Source organism: Rhododendron vialii, chromosome 11a (assembly GCF_030253575.1).
Source record: "Rhododendron vialii isolate Sample 1 chromosome 11a, ASM3025357v1".
Classification (NCBI taxonomy): domain Eukaryota; kingdom Viridiplantae; phylum Streptophyta; class Magnoliopsida; order Ericales; family Ericaceae; genus Rhododendron; species Rhododendron vialii.
Window position 1 is genome coordinate 21,207,829 of NC_080567.1, and position 19,022 is coordinate 21,226,850.

At 36.5% G+C, this 19,022-nt stretch overlaps 1 protein-coding gene and 1 pseudogene across 1 annotated transcript; one reads left to right on the top strand and one right to left on the bottom strand.

The window, feature by feature from the left end:
• Positions 1-575: 575 nt before the first annotated feature.
• Positions 576-6,924, bottom strand: LOC131307432 (calcium-dependent protein kinase 11). The gene is made up of 7 exons (XM_058333929.1): positions 5,943-6,924; positions 3,609-3,752; positions 3,329-3,481; positions 3,091-3,206; positions 2,472-2,639; positions 2,123-2,347; positions 576-1,135 (listed from the first exon to the last, which is right to left on the bottom strand). The coding sequence occupies exons 1-7, from the start codon at positions 6,574-6,576 to the stop codon at positions 992-994; spliced, it is 1,584 nt and encodes a 527-aa protein (XP_058189912.1). The 5' UTR covers positions 6,577-6,924; the 3' UTR covers positions 576-991.
• Positions 6,925-11,810: 4,886 nt separating this feature from the next.
• On the top strand, positions 11,811-18,401 carry LOC131306989 (12-oxophytodienoate reductase 1-like; annotated as a pseudogene).
• The last annotated feature ends 621 nt before the right edge of the window (positions 18,402-19,022 follow it).

Below are 19,022 nucleotides of genomic sequence, written 5' to 3' on the forward strand. Positions count from 1 at the left end.
TTTCCTATTAGCTCGTAGTTCCCTTCCTCTAGTAGCTAGTGGGAATAACCGGAGTTCATAAAGGGAAAGATTGTTACTATTCATGCCGAAGATGACTCGGCCATCTACAAAGCTCCAGCCATTCCATTTATTGAACCAGCAGAGCCTTCAAGTTTCCAAGCTTTGGAGTACGTACGTGTCTGTTATAAAATAAAAAAAAACTAAATTGTTTAGCTACCATTAGTTTATTTGCTTATTAATTTATTCTTGTGTCGGGTGATTCAGAATGCACAAAAAACAAATAACTCGCAAAACTAACTTATTTGCAAAAAAGTTTTGTTGTCCCCAACTGCAGTAGGTATGTCAACGGACTCATTTGGTTCTATACTTACGGGGCTAGTCCAAACGGGCTGTGCCCCGACTCTAACTGGACTTCCCTAGTTGACGGTGGAATTGAGTCACAAGAATTAGACAAGGTGTGCATATGCTGGTCTGGACACGAGTTAAAAAAAAAAATTACAATATATTTAGTTCGCGGCCTTATTTGCATGCAACACTACTGGTATGATTACGAATTGGTACTAACATGCAGTTACTTGGGAAAAAATAAACACGACAATAAATTTCAATCAAAAGCTGAATATATCATTGCTTTGCTTGTACAAAATAGAAAGGGGAATGTTACTCATCCCTTGCACAACCGAACTACTACAACTATAATTGCTTAAACCCTTCTGCTTTCCACATACTTGCTCTGCAACAAAACCAACTTTTTGGCCTCTTCTAACCCAAGTTTTGGCATTTTTGTTCTGTCAAAATTGCATTTTGGAGAAGGAAACAGGCAAGATCAGTAAGAGAACTATGAAAAAGATTAGTCTTGAGGAAACCTCACCATCTAAGACTGCAAAAAGTGTACTTATCAATGAAACCAACAAAATTTTTAGAAATCATCAGAGCAGCAGAATTTAACCATTCCATTTCTTAAGCAGCCGCAAGTTTCAACAAACACAGTCTAGTGTTGATCTGCCAAGTCGGTTTTTCCAGCAAAGGCATCTGCCAAGCTAAAGTTTAAGTTTCCTCTAATGGTTCTGCTGCCAATTTCTGCGTCTCCCTTCCTCATCATCGTTGCGAATTCCCCATAGTCTATACGTCCATCCTGTAAAATGCCATAGCAGAGTGCCACCATTCGATCAGTATTTTGCTTATCATATTAATTTGTACACAAATCCTAACAAGAATGGAAAGTGGGGTTGAATTTCAGGCAATGTTAACAGCGGCGTGCCCACATATTTCACACGGGGGACACTTCTTAGATGAACAGCCAAGAAGAATCCCAGAATCAAGACAACCAGAATCAAGCACAAGTCAAATGGTGACGTGTTAAAAAATCCAGGACACGACACCCTTGTGACATGTTGAAAATATAGTAAGATTTTACAAGTTAATCAAACAACATGTACATGAATCGTTTAATCAAGTAAGGAGAAATATGTGAGGATAAAAAAGAAAAGCAGAAATATGTAAAATACACTAACAAAACTAAAAATCTGTATATTCCATAATATAAACAAAAATATCACTCAACCGACAATTGCATTTCAATGAGTGTCAATATCATTGCCATACAGTGTCAATATAATTGCCATACACGTAATGTTTCCATCTTTTCAATAATCCAATACATATTTATAGTACGTAAGTTTTGTTCCAGAGAATGTAGAAGTCAGAACATTATTGCAATGGATAGTTCATTACAGAGGACAAGTTTAGAGGGTTCAAGAAAAGTTGCTGAAGTTTCTGCAAAGTGTCTGAAGTATCCACTATTAGCAATTTAATTTCTCTATTTTTTTTGATTAACTTCATTAAGACATGTTAAAGAAGATTTGAACACGCTTTTACTAGTGTCCAAGAAGTTCTTGTGTCCAACACCATGTGCCATCTCTTTAGGTGCTTCTTAGGAAAAACCAAATCCATAACTGATACAATTTGTACTCAACTTAATGTCTAGGACCATAACTTCTCAATCTTTGATAGTTCTAGGAAATTGAGATACACTGGCAGTCAGTAGGGCCATGTAAGCTAAAATGAATAACAAACAAAAGGATTTTAAAAAGCTGAGTATGACATAACCAGAGTGACATACATTGTCTTGATCAATTTCTTTGATCATCTCATCCAAATTAAAATCAGCGAGACCGAAGTCTCTGCAAGCTTGTTGAAGTTCGTCGATGGTCAAGTAACCGCTACCATCCTTGTCAAAGAAAGAGAAGGCTGCAAGCAAATTCTCCTCTTTCTCCATCTTATTCATGTGCAATGTGGCAGCAATAAATTCACCATAGTCAATTGTCCCGCTCTTATCGATGTCAGCCTGTCAAAAAGTAAGCCAACTCAACTCAGCCTTCATACACGAGTACGACAAGGGGAAAAAAAAAAAACAGTCCATCATTTGAAAATGCTAAACTTTTAACTTATGCCAATGTCCATTAATTTACCGCATCCATAAGGGCCTTGATCTCAGACTCCATTAGCTCGGAACCTACTCTTTTCAAACCCGCTTTTAGCTCCTCAAATGTTATAGTTCCACTGTTGTCTGTGTCAATCATCTTAAACAACTGTTTTAAACCACCAATTTCTTCTTCTGACAGTCTTTCCGCTATAACCTGCAGAAAAACTTCCAATTGTAAGAAATCTATGCTTTGTCTTAATTGATGCCTTCGACATTACCTTGTTTTTCTCCTGTAGTATAAAGGAAATAACATGGTGGTGCAGATTACCATTATCATTCCATGAATTACACTTCATTGCCAAAACATAGCAACTGCTGATGAATACTTGATCAAGTACTTTTAGGTCAATTTTGTGTGACTGGACTAGTAGTTAAGCAATAAAATACATAATCCCGAAGAAAAAGCAATGCACTGGATTAACACTAACACATCTCCCATGGCATTGCCGATGGTATGATTCGTGGGATTTCATACTTATGGATAAGTAATCCTGAATGCAACTTTCAGGTATAGTATGTCAAGTGATGATCAAGTAATTTATGGAAACATAGCCTACAGTTGCAAAGATTTCATAAGCAAACAGTAAACAGATGAAAAAACATACACGCAGAGCCATTTTCTTGAGTTTGTTCATAGCTGAAAACTTCTTCAGGCGGGACAAGACTGCAGAATCCAAGGGCTTGTCAGGGGCCACTCTGTCATCCACGATCCATGGGTGACCTATTGGAAATTCCAATTATTAACTCAAATGGCATGAAAAATAAACATATGCAAGAAATATGCCTCACTACATTCCTAGCTTCAAAGAACTATCCTGGCTTAATACCAAGATATGGACTCACATAGGACTTCATGGGCAGTTATTCTTTTCCTTGGATCCCTACAAAGCATCTTTTGTATCAAATCTTTAGCACTCTCTGAAATGAGAGGCCATGGATCAGATTCAAAGTCTAATTTGCCTTTTAAAATCTGCCGGAAGATACCCGTGTCAGTTTCTGCAACGCGAAACAAGAAGATAAAACGTACTTAGTCCAAGAACATGATGAAGAAAAAAACACATTTTACAGTAAAATGTAGTTGCAACTGTAGGAGCAGAAAACTCAAAATCATCAATAAGGCCACCTGCCCAAAATGGGGGAGCCCCAGATAACAAGATGTATAGGATAACACCAGCACTCCAGACATCTATTTCAGGTCCATAATATTTGTGCAACACTTCTGGTGCAACATAATACGGACTTCCAACAACATCGGAAAAATATTGGCCTGGATGGAAAAGAAAAGGAATTCAGCAGTTGATAAATGAGACAAAAGTAGAGGATGCGAATTAACAAAGAAACAAAGCAGATAGGGCGCGTTCCATCCTCCCATGAATCTGACATACACTATCACGTCTTACATTTGCAACATAAAAGGTATAAGGTCCTTCAAGAGCATTTGATTACCTAACAATTTGGAAAATGGCATATAGAAGTAAATCAAATTGGCGCATTGCATATTGAAGAAACCCAATCATGCTAGCTCATTAACATTGTGTTTTTCTTCAATTATCTGCCTACTGTGTCACATGAAAACCACAGCATTTCCCAATAATCCAATGTGCTCCATGCTCTTCGTGAGTTTAGCATTGAAACAGACATAGAACAAGTCATTGCACTCGTGCAAGAAACTCTTTACGGCTGTCCATCATGTGTTACAAGTTTTGACGAAGGAAAGATAAATCATTAGGTCTCAAGCCCATGGCCGTGGAAATTAACCAATGTGTAAAAGGTAGATGACTAAGCGAAGATTTTGAGTTTGGATTATAACGTTCTTTGGGTTTAAGAGAAAACAACATGGAACACAATATGCCAGAGGTTACCTGTATCAACTAACAAATTGGACAATATACAGACGGTTCTAAATAAGCAGTACCATGGCATCAACTTTGCATAACTGGTGAGGTGATTTAAGAAATTACTTCGTCTAGGGGCCTTATATCACTGAACTTCTCTTCATCAATACAACCTTATCGGAATGCCTTGGGTTTAACAAGCTCTCCCTAGAAGTTTCTACTATTCATGACAAGATCTTTTTCAAATAGTTCCATCAAAATGCTGTTTCAAGTTCCAAAGCAGTAATTGCACTTCAAAACAGCACTGATTGGGCCTCCAATGCTTTTCATTTCCCCGCTTCCAACAGTTAGCTTAGGGACACCCTTTCCAATTTTTACAAGACATGCTTCATTTATTGGTGAAGCACTCAATGTTCATAGATGTGCTATGCTTCTAAGTCCATGGCTCCTACTAAATGATCATGCTCTTTTGCTTTCCCTTCTTCCTTTTGCTTCCCTAATTCCAACTACCTACCATATAATTCTGTACCATTCCACGTGTTTTCTGCAAAAAAATGTAAGTACGTTACAAGTCCATGGTCAAGCTATCAGGCTAATCAATTTCCAGAAACACAGACATCCCCACATGAAGATATTCCAAAGTGAGAAAAATATACATTGCTCTGTGCCCTTCCAGGCATGAGAAACACAACCGAGTACCTTTACAACCTGAGCCTCTTCGAGGACATAAGCTCTAGAGCTACTAGTAAGGTCCTTTCCGCTTATGCCTCCCTCGTTTGGCTCCACTATATACAGGCATCCTCCTCCTTCATCTCCAAGAGAATCGTTAGCTGTTTGGAGACTCATTTTTACAATTTCCAAGTCTACAATGCCTGCTTAACTCACCTCCAAAGCTCGAACGGTTCTACACCAGCAGCTAACGATTCTCTTGGAGATAAAACATGTGTATTATACAAGATAATAAGCTATCGCGGTATCTTTAAGCATAATGAGATGAATTCCGTTAGAAAGTCTATTAAACAATAGCTTAGACATCAAAATTAATTTCACAATAAAGTGAAGGTACCTGGGACAACGATTGAGCAACAAACCATAAAGGCCATAATTTAGTAACATATCCAGGAAAGAAAGAAACCATAAAGGAGAGGAATCTTGAAACAGGAACCAGTTGGTCAATAATTCAAGATACGGCCAAAATTAAATTATTCATGACCCACAAAATTCATGACGATCAAAAGAAATATCGACCAAACTCAAGAAAAGGACATGAACCAAGACCACCCTAGCCATCAAGCATATGGAACAACGATCCCCAACCAATAAGCTTCAAATCAAACAAGAATATCTCACAAACTCGTAATCAAAAGATCAACAACTACATTTTCACAAAGAAGCTAGGCCAAGAATCAGAGGGGGCAAAAACCACAAAATAAACAAGAATTTCTATCCATACCAAAAACAAGATCAGAACCCACGAACTAAACAAAACAAAGCCAATTATGCACTTTCGAACCATAATAAATGAAAAATCAACAAACCCAGATAATAAAAAATCACAAATCAAACTAACATCTAAGCATATCAAAAACAAGATCAAATGGGTACCAAACCAAAAAACTAACCAGGCTTGTAAAAAATCGAGAGCCCGAAATCGGTGGTCTTGAGCTTGGCATCCTCGTCAGAACTATCAAACAAGAAATTCTCAGGCTTCAAATCCCTATGCATAACCCCAAGCGAATGGCACGCCTCCACAACCCCGACAATGGTCTTGATCAACCCCGCAGCCTTTCTCTCACTGTAATGCCCCTTCTGCACGATCCTGTCGAACAGCTCCCCGCCGGCGCAGAGCTCCATCACGATGTGCACGAACACGTTATCCTCGTAGGTGCCTTTTATGCGCACCACGTGGGGGTGCTCGGAGAGGTGGTGCATGATCTGGATCTCCCGCCAGACGTCATCGTAGTCCTCGCGGCAGAGGAGCTTGCGCTTGGGGATGGACTTGCAGGCGTACTGGGCGCCGGTGGCCTTGTCGGTGGAGAGGTATGTGGTGCCGAACTGGCCCTGGCCGAGCTTCTTGCCGAGGTTGTAGTGGTCGCGGAGCCGAGGGGTTTGGTACGGGAGGACGGCCGTGAAGGGCTTGGTTGATGACGCTGTTGTGGTGGTGGTGGTGGTTGTGGTGGTGGTTGTTGTGGTGGTCGTTGTTGAGGTTTCGGTTGGTTTCTTGACGGGTTCTTGATGGGTGTTCTCGGATTCCATTTCTCTCTCCCTCTCTCTCCTACCTTTTCTCGATGGGTTCTTTCCTATTCTTTGATTCTCTCTCTCTCTCTCTCTCTCTCTCTCTCTCGATGGTATGTGGGTTTCTCCTGGTACTGGATGTTTTCTTCAGATGTGGTCTCTCTCTTCACCTAAATGCTGGTTTGAATCTCTGGTTCTCTCTTTCTCTCTCTCTCAACATTCTCTCTCGTGGTCGTGGGATGGATCCCATCACTTTTTTAGAAGATTGTAAAAGTCGTTGCAGAGGTGGTTTGTCTGGTCATACTAGTAGGCCGGGAGAGTGGAAGGATGGCCGGGTTAACCTCCGGTTCAGCCATTGCGAAAATGGTTCGGATCGTTCGATAACAATTGGAAGTTTCCGAAGCAAAAAACAAAAGTAAATTAATAGTAGTTGCACGTGCTGGTCACATTTATGGCTTTTCTTTTCTTCTGCTTTTTTTTTTAGTTTTTTTTTTCAGTTTTTGTGTGTGCTTTATAGTTCATACTAGGTTCCTTTAAAAAATTGGGATCCAGGTATGCTGTAGGGCAACCCGCATTACAGCCGTGTAGTGCGACTGATCCGATCGTTCAAATTCAACAATGGACGGCTTGAATTTTAATATGAGCAATAAACGATTTAGATCAATAAGATTGCTAATGCTACTTATTGAAGAATTAGGATTTCTTGTAGTGAACAGCCACAATCAACTCGGCCGTATATTTTTGACACGGACAACTTGAATTTAATCCAATCTCTTATTGGTCTAAACTGTTCATTGCTCGGATTAAAATCTGAGTTATCCATTGCCGAAATGAACGGTCAGATCGGCCGCACTACAGGCTATAAGGCGAGCAGCCCTACGGCATCCCGAGTCCTTATTAAATCTTTTCCTTAGAGCATCTCCAACCCATGCTCTATTCCTCCATTTGAGAGTATAGAATTCCTCCAACCCATCCTCTCAAGCCTCCTCTATTTGAGAGGATGAGATTTTGATCATCCATATTTAGAGGATAGGAGAAAATATGGAGGATCTCCTCTAAAATTACTTTATGAATAAATAGAGAATTTGTGGTTGGAGTAAATATGAATAGTAATTTTCTCTAAAATCACTTTATGAATAAAATAGAGTATTTTGATATTCTCAAATATAGTATTGGATTGGAGATGCTCTTAGTCCTGATTGAAAAATTATAAGGTGGTCCAATGTCAAGTGCAATGCATGATTTCTTCTTTTGCTTTTGATAAAAATATGTGATAATTTAGTAATAATCGAAAATGCCAGCAAATGAGGACGGACATAATGAAATTCGAAACCTAGCATTTATTTATAATAAAAGAAAAACAGACCTATAAATTTTTATTTAAATAAGAAGCTACCCAATTAGTATTGGTTAATGGTTATCCAGGAGGAGAACTCCATCTTTCTACACTTGGTTATCCAGGAGGAGAACTCCATCTTTCTAAACCCGATGCTTCAAATCTTATGTCTTGCTCCTCAATAACCACATCTATTGGTGCTAAAAATGGAGTTGAGTTAAGAGCATCTCCAGTAGTCACGAGGTATTTTGCTTCGAAGAACACCATTCTCTATTTTCGCTAATTTCTAATGTAATTTCCAAACGTCTAGGCATTTAAGTTATCCAATACAATAACAAACGTATCCAAACTCCAACCGGATTAATTTGTTTCTTCTTCTTCTTTTTTCAAACCAAACCCAAATTAGTTATGATTTTTTCCAAACAAACCCCAAATCAAATTCCCCTGCCGACAAATCAAACTCACCTGCCGGAGGTGTCGCCGAACCTCCTTGTCCAAGTCAAGGCACTTAAGTGATGCATAGGTTGGAAGACACCTATATATATCCAAAGAGCGTGACGTTGGTATTTCAATTGAACATCAATGACCGGATGTTAGTGTGATCTAATTTCGTTGTGTCTATTTTATATAACTTTATTGCAAATTATGCTATGGTGGTAGTGACAATGATAACAATAGCTATCCCAATGGGTTCACTTTGTGCTAGCCCATTCCGTAATGTTAGTCCCAAGGAATTGGCCTAATAGTCAAGATAAGAGATTCGGAGATTTATTTCTCTTAGGTCTCATGTTGGAAATATGCTAGGTGTAATCAATTATTGTGAGGTCCTTTCATACAAGACTTTGATCCAATGATCCAATTTTAAGTCAACAGGATTGGTTCCTCATGGTTTTTCGGGGGCGTTCCGCTTTTCCAAAAAAGTACTTTTTGAAAAAATAAGGTAATTTCAAACTTAAATATAAGGAAAATAAAAAATATTTTTTCAAATTTTTTTGCACCATTTAAAAGATCTTAATGAGATCTATCAAACAAGATCCATATTGATAGAAAAATTATTTGCATAAGCACATGATTTTTGAGCTTAAAATTACCTTCTTTTTCAAAAAGTAACTTTTCCAAGTTACTGGAACGCCCTCGAAGTCCCCTTTGGGATTTGGGTGCATAAATTTCCCTAATTTTTCAATTCAGTATTTTTTTGTCCTTGATGAGGTTTTCTTATTTTCTTTGTCAACTTTTGTAAATTTTGAGCTTGCCCATACGAGAGAAATCAAATTTATTATTCATTCTTTCTCCCTCCAATTGAGAGTATCCACAATGCTATAATCAAAAGTAAAAAGTTTTTAAAGTTAACAATATTTATACAAAATATGGCTCACAATACTATAATTAAACTTAACAACCTCCTTAGAAATAATCAAATTTTGGATTTTGGATAGCCAAAACTAGCAACCTTTTGACAATAATCAAATTTAATAGACCCTACATATTCTCAATCAAATACACCAATTATTATACAAAAATGTTCTATCTCTCCTCCCTTTTCCTTTCTCTCTTTCTTTTCAAATAATATTTTTGAAATTTTTTTTTTTAGAAAACAGTTTTGTAAAATTAGTTTTTTTCCAAAAAAAAGTTTCAAAAACTATATTCTATTTTTAGTAAATAGTTTTTATTAGTTTCAAAATTATTTTTAGAAAAACTATTTTCTACTATTCACAGTTTTTAGTTTTTTGTAGTTTGAAAAGATAACGTGGATGACAAGTTTTGGTTATCCAATTTTAATTTTGCTATTGTAGACATCTATATTGCTAATCTTAGCAATCTCTTAAATGAATAATCGAAAGTTGATGTGATAATTTTTGATTATCAATTTTTTATTATAGCATTGTGGATATCCTGAGTATCCCAATTTTTCGCGGACTTTTTAGATTGGAATAGCTTATTTATTTATGTGAGATCTCAATTTGGTAACTGCGGAAAACATCACCGTCAAATAGGGCAAGTGGTCTTAGGCTGGATAGTCCTTTGGAAATAAAGGAGGTCTAGCATGGTAAAATCTTTCATGAATGCAAATTAAACGAATTAAGTTAAGGGTTCAAGAACCCTTGTTCTATCAAGAGTCCCTTGACCACTGACAAGCCAATAGCCCACTTTTTGCTACGATCAGTCTAGTCTAGTGGGCTCTCTCTCGCAAGTGAGTTCGACTTCTCATTCATTTCAAATGAAAAGAAAGAGCTTCTCGTTTCTCATACCCAAAAGAGGTGGAAGAATGCCTAAAGTCCTCATTTCAATCTCAATCAAGAAGAGCTGTTCTTAAAACTTAAAAATGCCTAAAGCCCCGTTTTTGCTATCTTTTTCATCTATAATTTATTGTCAAAAGTAAAGTCGTTTCTCCTATACTAATTTTTTTTCACATCCGTTATGCCTTTGACATTTCCTCTATACCATCTTTAAACTATAGTTTAATTAGTAGAAATAATTTGACTACAAAGTGTCGTTCATAACTTTTTGCTGAGCGGAAACACCCCTTTAATTTCTAAAAAGAATCTAGACACGGATAATTTGCTTTTTTTTTGAATGAAGGTAGACTCAATTTTGTCTAAATTCATCCAAGAAATAAGAAAATTAATTAATTACCCCCTCCTATAATTTTTACGCATCTTTTTTGAAGAATCTAAGTATTTAAGGAGACAAAATTATTGCACATCACGAAACACGACATTCCAAAATTATCTTTTATTTTGAATAATAAGAGCTATTACTCTACTTCAAAAGAGGACAAAAATGAAATTTATCAACTTTTTCATATTGACTTGGCAAAATGAACATCTATTATTACGCAACATTTTCAAGTAGAAAAGTAGACTAAAATTATAAATAATTATTGACTGCTCATCGAGCATGACCAAGTGACACTCCAATGCTCTTAATCACCACACAATTATTCAGAATTTATACACACATTTAATTGTGAGTCTCATTTGATTTTGTGGTGGTTAGGACCCTAGAGTGCCACTTGGTCATGTTCCAGCATCAATCAATAACCATTCAGTTATAAGAGGGAGAGAAAATATTAGGAGTATCGATTACCCAAAGGGAACTTACCTAGTGTCCCAACCTAAGGACTTCTTCTTAAGATCTCAGGTTCGAAAGATCGGGTCATTGAAGTTTTATCTGGTCATTAATTTCAGGACGTTGAAATTAGCAAGACAGTTGGTTATAAAAATAAAATAAAACCCTTACCTTTTTAATTTGTTCCCCACGTATGTACGGTCCATCGCACTAATGTAAGGTTGATTTAGTGGTTGGAAATTTGTTGGATAATACCCAAGTTCAAGTCCTTATAATCTTTTATCAGGACCAAATATATTCCTAACACTATCTTCATGTTGGACTTGAGGTTCAATACATATGTAGGATGAGATCCCCTATAAAATAGTTGTGTGGTGACACCGGCCAATACTTTTCGGCGAAAATGACTAAATACAATATATGCCTGCCCTTCCATTTTAGCACTCATAAAAAAATTGTGTCCGTCACCGATTAGATTCGTCACGAATGAGGTATTTGTCCCCAACCCACCTTTGGGACCCAAGCTCCCAAATTTTGGAAACTATTATTCAATGCTCCCAAGGCATGATAGGACAATGTCCCAATCTCCCTCCTCGCCACGCATTTGTGTGGAGGCGATAACGAAATGTGTAAACCAATACAAATGTGTGGTACAAAGGGAGTTGAGGCACCCGCCTAACATACCCGAGGGACAACGCACAATCACTCCAAATTTTGACCAACATCAGCCATCATTATAGGACATGCACACCCTGTAGTCTCTCTATTTATACCACCCCAGTTCGTGCCAAATGGAAAAAATCATATTCCTTAATTCCAACCACTTTTCCAATTGTCCGATACAATAAAAATGGAAGGACAAGCAGGGGAAGCACGAGAGGAAGATGGTACCCTCCTCCCAGGGACGGAACCAGGATTTTGTAAACGCGGGGACCGAACTATGGACAAGATTTTGAAATTTCAAGGTTCGGAAATCTAATAGTTTGTTTGGTTTAGATTTTGAAGGAGGTTTTTTGAGTAGTATGTAGAGAGGGATAGAAAGAGGAATGAAATAAATAATTGAAGGAAAAACTTACGGGAGACTGTGACGCAAAAAGAAAAATTGGGTTTTGGATCCAAAACGAACACATTTTTAAAGAATTTAAATATCTAAATAGCACTTAATACAAAATACAATATTTAGGTGTTACTATTAACAAAAAAAATGCTAATATTAATATTAAAATTTAAAAAAAAAAAACTCACCCAAAAGGACTCGGGGGCGTGGCCCCCATATGACCACACATAGATCCCCCTTCTCACTCCCCACAAAATCGGAAACTTCCAACTTTCTCATAGGTATTGTCATTTGATTTCCCTTCTGTTTCATTTTTGCAGTGCTATGGCCCGGATAATCTTTGAAATTCTGCTGGGCAATCTTTGAAATTTCATTGTGATATTGAAAATAAATTCGTTTCGACCGTTGTTCTTCAAGGAGTTAGCCCAGTTATTTTAGTTAGTGCCAGAGTCTCTTTCGTTAATCACCTTGGATAATCCCAAGTACTAGATGGTTGTTGTCTTTCATCCTTTGATTTTCCTTTGATTTTGACTCTTCCGTTGTTGTCTGGATTTATTATCTTCCACGTTTTTATGGACTTAACTTAAACTTAACTTAAATTTGATAATTTTGTCTTTATTTGAATTTTTTTTGCATTTATTAGTTTTGCGCCAAACTTTTGTGGGTTATTAATTTGTATCGACGAGACAAATCAGAAAAGTAAAAATTTTCACTTTTACCCAATTATTTTGAGAAATAACCACTTTTTAACGCAAAAAGTCACTTTTTGCTCTAAAAATGGTTATTCCTTAAAATACATGTGTAAAAGTAAATAAATTTTATTTTTCTGATTCCTCTCGTCGAGACGAATCAATAGTCGTCAAAATTTTGGCGCAAAACTAACAAATGAAAAAAAAAATTCAAATAAAGATAAAATTCTCAAATTTAAGTTAAGTTCATAAAAAGGTGGACTTTAGTCACCATAGGAGACTGAAAAAGTCCCAAATGAGAGCATTCATTATCGAGAGTGTCTTTTTCACGGAGCTGTTAAATCTCGCGCGTCCAGTTCGATTTTGGACGGTCCAAATTTTAATGAAACACTTTGGATGAATAATTAATTATTACTGATCATAATTAATTTTTAATCTTAATCGTCAAAAAGCCTTTTTATTCTTGGAGTAAAAACAGCACTCCTTTGAGTTCAGTTGTCACTTTTCTTTCAGTTAATGAATATTTTACGGTAAATTTCACTGACCTCCCCTCAGGTTTTTGACAAAAACAAAAACCTCCCCTCACGTTTCTGAAATTGCACTGTCCTCCCCTCTGCTTCTATTGTCTGTTGCACTTTACCCCAACCGTTTGTTGACGTTACGGAAAGCAACTAACGGTGATGAGGTCAGCATATATGGAACATATAAACTTAAGGTTGAAAAATTAAGTGTTTCAAATTTCAATCCGTTTGAATGTGTGAGAAGATTTTATTTTTTTTATCATTTAATTCTAAAGGGTCATAATTAAATTTTGACTATAAGACTCTCGTTGATTAGTCCTAAAAAAGTCGTAGAATCAAATATCTCTTAGGACTAACCAACGAGAGTCATAGAGTCAAAATTTAATTATGACCCTTTAGAATTAAATGATCAGAAAAATAAAATCTTCTCACCCATTCAAACGGATTGAAATTTGGAACAATTAATTTTTCAACCTTTATTTTATATATTAAAAAATATGGTTAAAAAATTAAATGCTCCAAATTTCAATCCGTTTGAACCGATAGAAAGATTTTATTTTTCTGATCATTTTATCCAAAATGGCCATAATTAAATTTTGACTTTAGGACTCTCGTTGATTAGCCCTAAGAAAGTCGTACAACCAAATATTTTAGGACTAACCAACGAGAATCCTAGAGTCAAAGTTTAACTATGACCATTTTGGATAAAATGATCAGAAAACTAAAATCTTTCTATCGGTTTCAACTGATTGAAATTTGGAGCACTTAATTTTTTAACCATATTTTTTAATATATAAACTAAAGGTTGAAAAATTAAGTGTTCCAAATTTCAATCCGTTTGAATGGGTGAGAAGATTTTATTTTTCTGATCATTTAATTCTAAAGGGTCATAATTAAATTTTGACTCTATGGCTCTCGTTGGTTAGTCCTAAGAGATATTTGATTCTACAACTTTCTTAGGGCTAATCAACGAGAATTTTATAGTCAAAATTTAATTATGACCCTTTAGAATTAAATGATAAAAAAAATAAAATCTTCTCACCCATTCAAACGGATTGAAATTTGGAACGAGAGGAGGGTGTGTGGAGAGAAGAATGTGTGTCAGTGAATTTAATGCGATTTAATGCGTCAACGGGACTAGACTTTCTGACAATTTACCCAGAAGGCAAATTTTTATTGGTGGGAGGTATCACTAGGGAAAGTAGACGTGTTGCCCTTGGGGCAACCAATAATTTCTCAGTCCTTTTTAGCTTTTTCCCTTTTACTTATTTATTTTATTCATTACAAGTACGTGGGCATAAAAGTAAAATCAAGTTTCCCGTTAACAAGCGTTACCCGACAAGAGGCAGAGGGGAGGACAGTGCAATTTCAAGAATGTGGGGGGAGGTTTCTGTCTTTGTCAGAAACCTGAGGGGAGGTCAGTGAAATTTACCCAATATTTTATGATTGTGACGTGACGTTAATTTTTGTTATTCAATCGTAAAGTTGATTGGAACAAAAGTCTTTTTATTCTTACGAGTTGAGTAGGTAAAGATTATAATTTTCTTTCTTTTTCTTTTGTTTTATTTTTTTTTGATAAAGAAAAATTTTATTATAAAAAATAAAGCACGGAATACAAGAAAATACGGGGCATACCCCAGAGGAAAACGAAACCAACAAACTGGAGCAACTAGAAGATAAACTAAACCAACTGCATCAGAACCTAACTACCAGCTAGCTACAAAATTCTCTCTGAAATATTCCAAGCTCTACAAAGAGCTAGATTCCCAGCACTAGCTTTTGTTGTTTGCTTGTACGTGATATAGGAGTATCTCTCGCCTTTATTTTAGACGAACGTGCGTTGGCAAGTAGTATTTGTTTATATCGGGATTATTCAATGCTCTTGGGTGGGGTTTAAGACAAGTGTCGGTCTCGCTTCAACGTGTGGTGAAAAAAGAGTGAATATTATGTGATAGTGATCCAAAAGCACAGAATAATCTCTTTGGTATCATTCGTAAGATGTATTTATCTCTTGTGATTATGTGAATCACTTTGAGTTAATATTGGACCAATAACCTCAATTTTGCTGAATATCTTAGGAAAAATAGGCCTAGCAAAAAAATCTTAGGCAAAATAGGAAGATCCTATCTCCTTTGTAGAGGTACTCACAATTCACAAATACAGTATAAGTCTACAAAACTACAATGGAATTCTCTAAAGCCCCGTTTGATAACATGATAGATGGTTGGGATTCGTAAGGAGATGAGATTAAGATTGAGATTGGTAATGAGAAGGGCTTGGTATGGAGATGTGATTGGTGATGAGTATGTTTGTTTGAGATGAGATTAGATAATATGATTATTAATATCATGTTTGTTTCACATGAGATAGAATTGGATTGATAGTGCACATTTTCATTTTTGCCCTTTACATGGGATAGGATTGGTAAGGAGATGAAATTGGTGAAGACTATTTTCGTATTTGTGCATTGGCGATGAGGGGATTGGATTGTTAATACCAAGTGGGAGAGGCCCTTCTCAATACCCATAATACCCACCTTACTAGTTCTAAGGACTAATAATTCCAACTCATTTTGGATTACCAAACATAGTATTAGTAGTCCCGTGTAATCCAATCCTAAGTGCTAATATGATTATCAAATGGGGCCTTAATTTCCTATCTCCTTTCAAATAAAGTCTGCAAAACTACACAATGGAATTCTCTTTTTCACCTATGGCTTCCCCTTTTTAACTTTTGGAGATTTTATTTGAAAGGAGATAGCGACTTTTTTTACCTGATATTGTCGGGTTTTTTCACATTTCGTTTTGGAGTTATATCCATCTCATTTTTGCCTTCTAGACTCGTCGAAGCACAAGATTTTTGAAGCTGTTTCTTGTTTTGTCATTATTAAAAAAAATTCTCTTTTGCTAGTTTTGATTTGAGCCTAGTTTTTGTGGATTATTAATTTACTCTGAAGGGAGGAATTGAAAAAGTAAAAAATTATAACTTTTACCTAAATGTTTTTGAAAATATCTAAGAAAAAAAATCCCAAAAGCCAATTTTTTGGGCTTTATCTTAGATATTTTTAAAAAAATTTGGATAAAAGTCATAATTTTTTACATTTCCATGATTTTTCTTAACGAACCGAATTAATAATCCACAAAAGTTAGGCGCAAAATTAATAAAAGCGAAAACGATTTGAATAAGAAAAAAATAAGAAAAAGCCCAAAAAATCTTAGCGGAACTTAGCCTTAGTACTGAATTAGTAGCTTATAATTAACACACTAGAACCCGTCTTTAAGTTAGTGTTGATTGTGAATACTTTACGCTCTTAGTATTGAATTATGATCATTCGTTTGAATTCTTTAGTTTTCTGGGTAATTTTGTTTACTCTTGTTTCAGTTTTGCTTTGTGCTGTTTAATATCGGTAGAAGCCATGTACTAATTGTTTTTTTTTTTGGTAAACAGGGATTATATAAATAGTAGAGTACATGAGTCTAGGGTATATAACCCTCTGGGCATCCGTCCTTAATTGAATAGAAATACAATTAGGCATATCATCTAAGACATTAAACCCCACATCTTCCAGACTTGTAGTCCCAAATCTGTCAGCCGGTCCGCACATGCATTACCCTCTCGAAAGTTATGATTCACTTCTCTCACCCTTAATTGCTGCAAAAGGTACCTGCAATAATTTAATAGAGCACTCAGTTGGTGTTTTTCCTCCTAATGTGTAGCATGTAATTGGATCATGACTATGGAGTCCGATTCAACTTGAAGACTAGTTGTTAATTATAATCTGTCACGTAGCCCCCAAATTTCCGCGGCTAGACTTGTAGCTGCTCCGATGTAGGCATCAAGATTCCGAGGAATTTGAATAGCCTTTAGCATGACTTGTAAATATTACGTAATCTCTCGTTTCAAACTTACGTCTAGAGACTGATCATTAGTCATTGTTTATCTTTTGTATTGGCCTCTTCTTCTAGATCAAGACACTAAGGCCCCGTAGCACTTCGGTTTCTATTGACTTATCTGTGTTTATACCGCGTAAAGATTTCCAGCCAAACGGCCAGGCTCCAATCTCTTCCACAGACAAGAAATTGTCTCTTCAAATAGGATTTAAGGATGTTTATGTAGCAGAATTTTCACCTCCACGATGGCTTAGAACTGATGAATTTTCACCTCCAGTTTGGTTTCTATTAACTTGCTGCTAAGAATGCTATGGAAGCTGGTACGTTTGGGGCTTATTCACTTCATACCGTGATATCAAGTCTCTGTTAATCAAAATCAATGCCTGTCTGTAAACATCATATGTATCTCGTAGAAACCTTTTAGTATGTTGTCAGAAAATGATAGTTAATCCATAATAGTGCTCGCTAAACAAGATCACTATTACGCAGCCAGCTCTTTCTCGACTTGCCTAATGATTAGAAGTCTTGTTTCGATGTAAAGTTGTTCGATCGATCTTAAGCAGGTTCAAATATTTTGGATTCAAAACGTGCAATAAGAATTTTCCCTCAAGTTGGTACTGATCCCTGCTACTGTAGTATGCTATGTTTCTTGAGTTACAATGTCTTTTTAACGTGCAGGTTTTGATGGGATTGAGATCCATGGAGCCCATGGTTACCTAATAGACCAGCTCCTAAAAGACCAAGTCAATGACCGAACAGATAATTACGGAGGCTCTTTGGAGAACCGTTGCCAGTTTGCACTAGATCGAAGTTGTTGAAGCTATTGTCAATGAGATAGGAGCAGATGAAGTTGGAATCAGGCTGTCTCCCTTCGCCGATTACATGGAATCAGGCAACTTGAATCCAAATGCTCTAGGTCTTTACATGCATGGCGGAATCCTTGAGTAAATTCGGCATACTATACTGTGACATGGTTGAGCCTAGAATGAAGATGGTCGGAGAAAAATGTGAATGCCCCCAATATAGTCTTGTGCCCATGAGGAAGGCTTTAACGGCGCTTTCATTTACGCAGGCGGTTATGATAGAGAAGATGGTAACCAAGCTGTCGCGGAGAATCGCACGGATGTTGTTGCGTACGGTCATTTGTTCTTGGCCAACCCAGATTTGCCTCGTAGGTTTGAGCTGATCAACGTACCGCTCAAGAAGTACAATAGAGAAACTATTTACATTCCTGATCTTGTTGTTGGCTACACTGATTATCCATTTCTTGAAACCAATGCTTAAATTCTCAATAGGAGGATCTATAACACTTGTTGTTTTCGGGATCTTTGGTTGTATTGTTATGTCTCTAATAAATTGTTTCTGCCAGTGGTTTTTCACTATATGTAATTTGCCCGGAGGGATCATAGTTACTACAGAAATGCTACTGTACAGCACTACTACTACTATATATTATGTTTCTAATAAATTGCCTCTTCCTGTTGGTTTTCTACTATATGTAACTTGCCCAGAGGGAATGTGACGTAATGCTAGGGCAGCTCCAGAATTTTTGATCAGCGGTGGCGAAAATGAATTACAATACTTTATATCCGAAGCACTACACAAAATAATGATATTTGTTTTGGTTGAAAATAAAGAATTTTATTTCAGTCCACTCCCTGGAGGTTTTTTATAATTAAAAAAAAATCAGCACTCCTTTGAGTTCAGCTGTCACTTTTCTTTTAGGCAATAAATATTTTATGATTGACGTAAGGTTAATTTTTTATATCCAATCGTAAAGCTGATTGGAACAAAAGTCTTTTATTATTCTTCACACGTTGAATGAAATATTAGATCGGATTTTCTTTCTCGAAAAAGATATAGGTACCGACCAAACCGTAAGGAAATCGTATCGACGGCCGCACC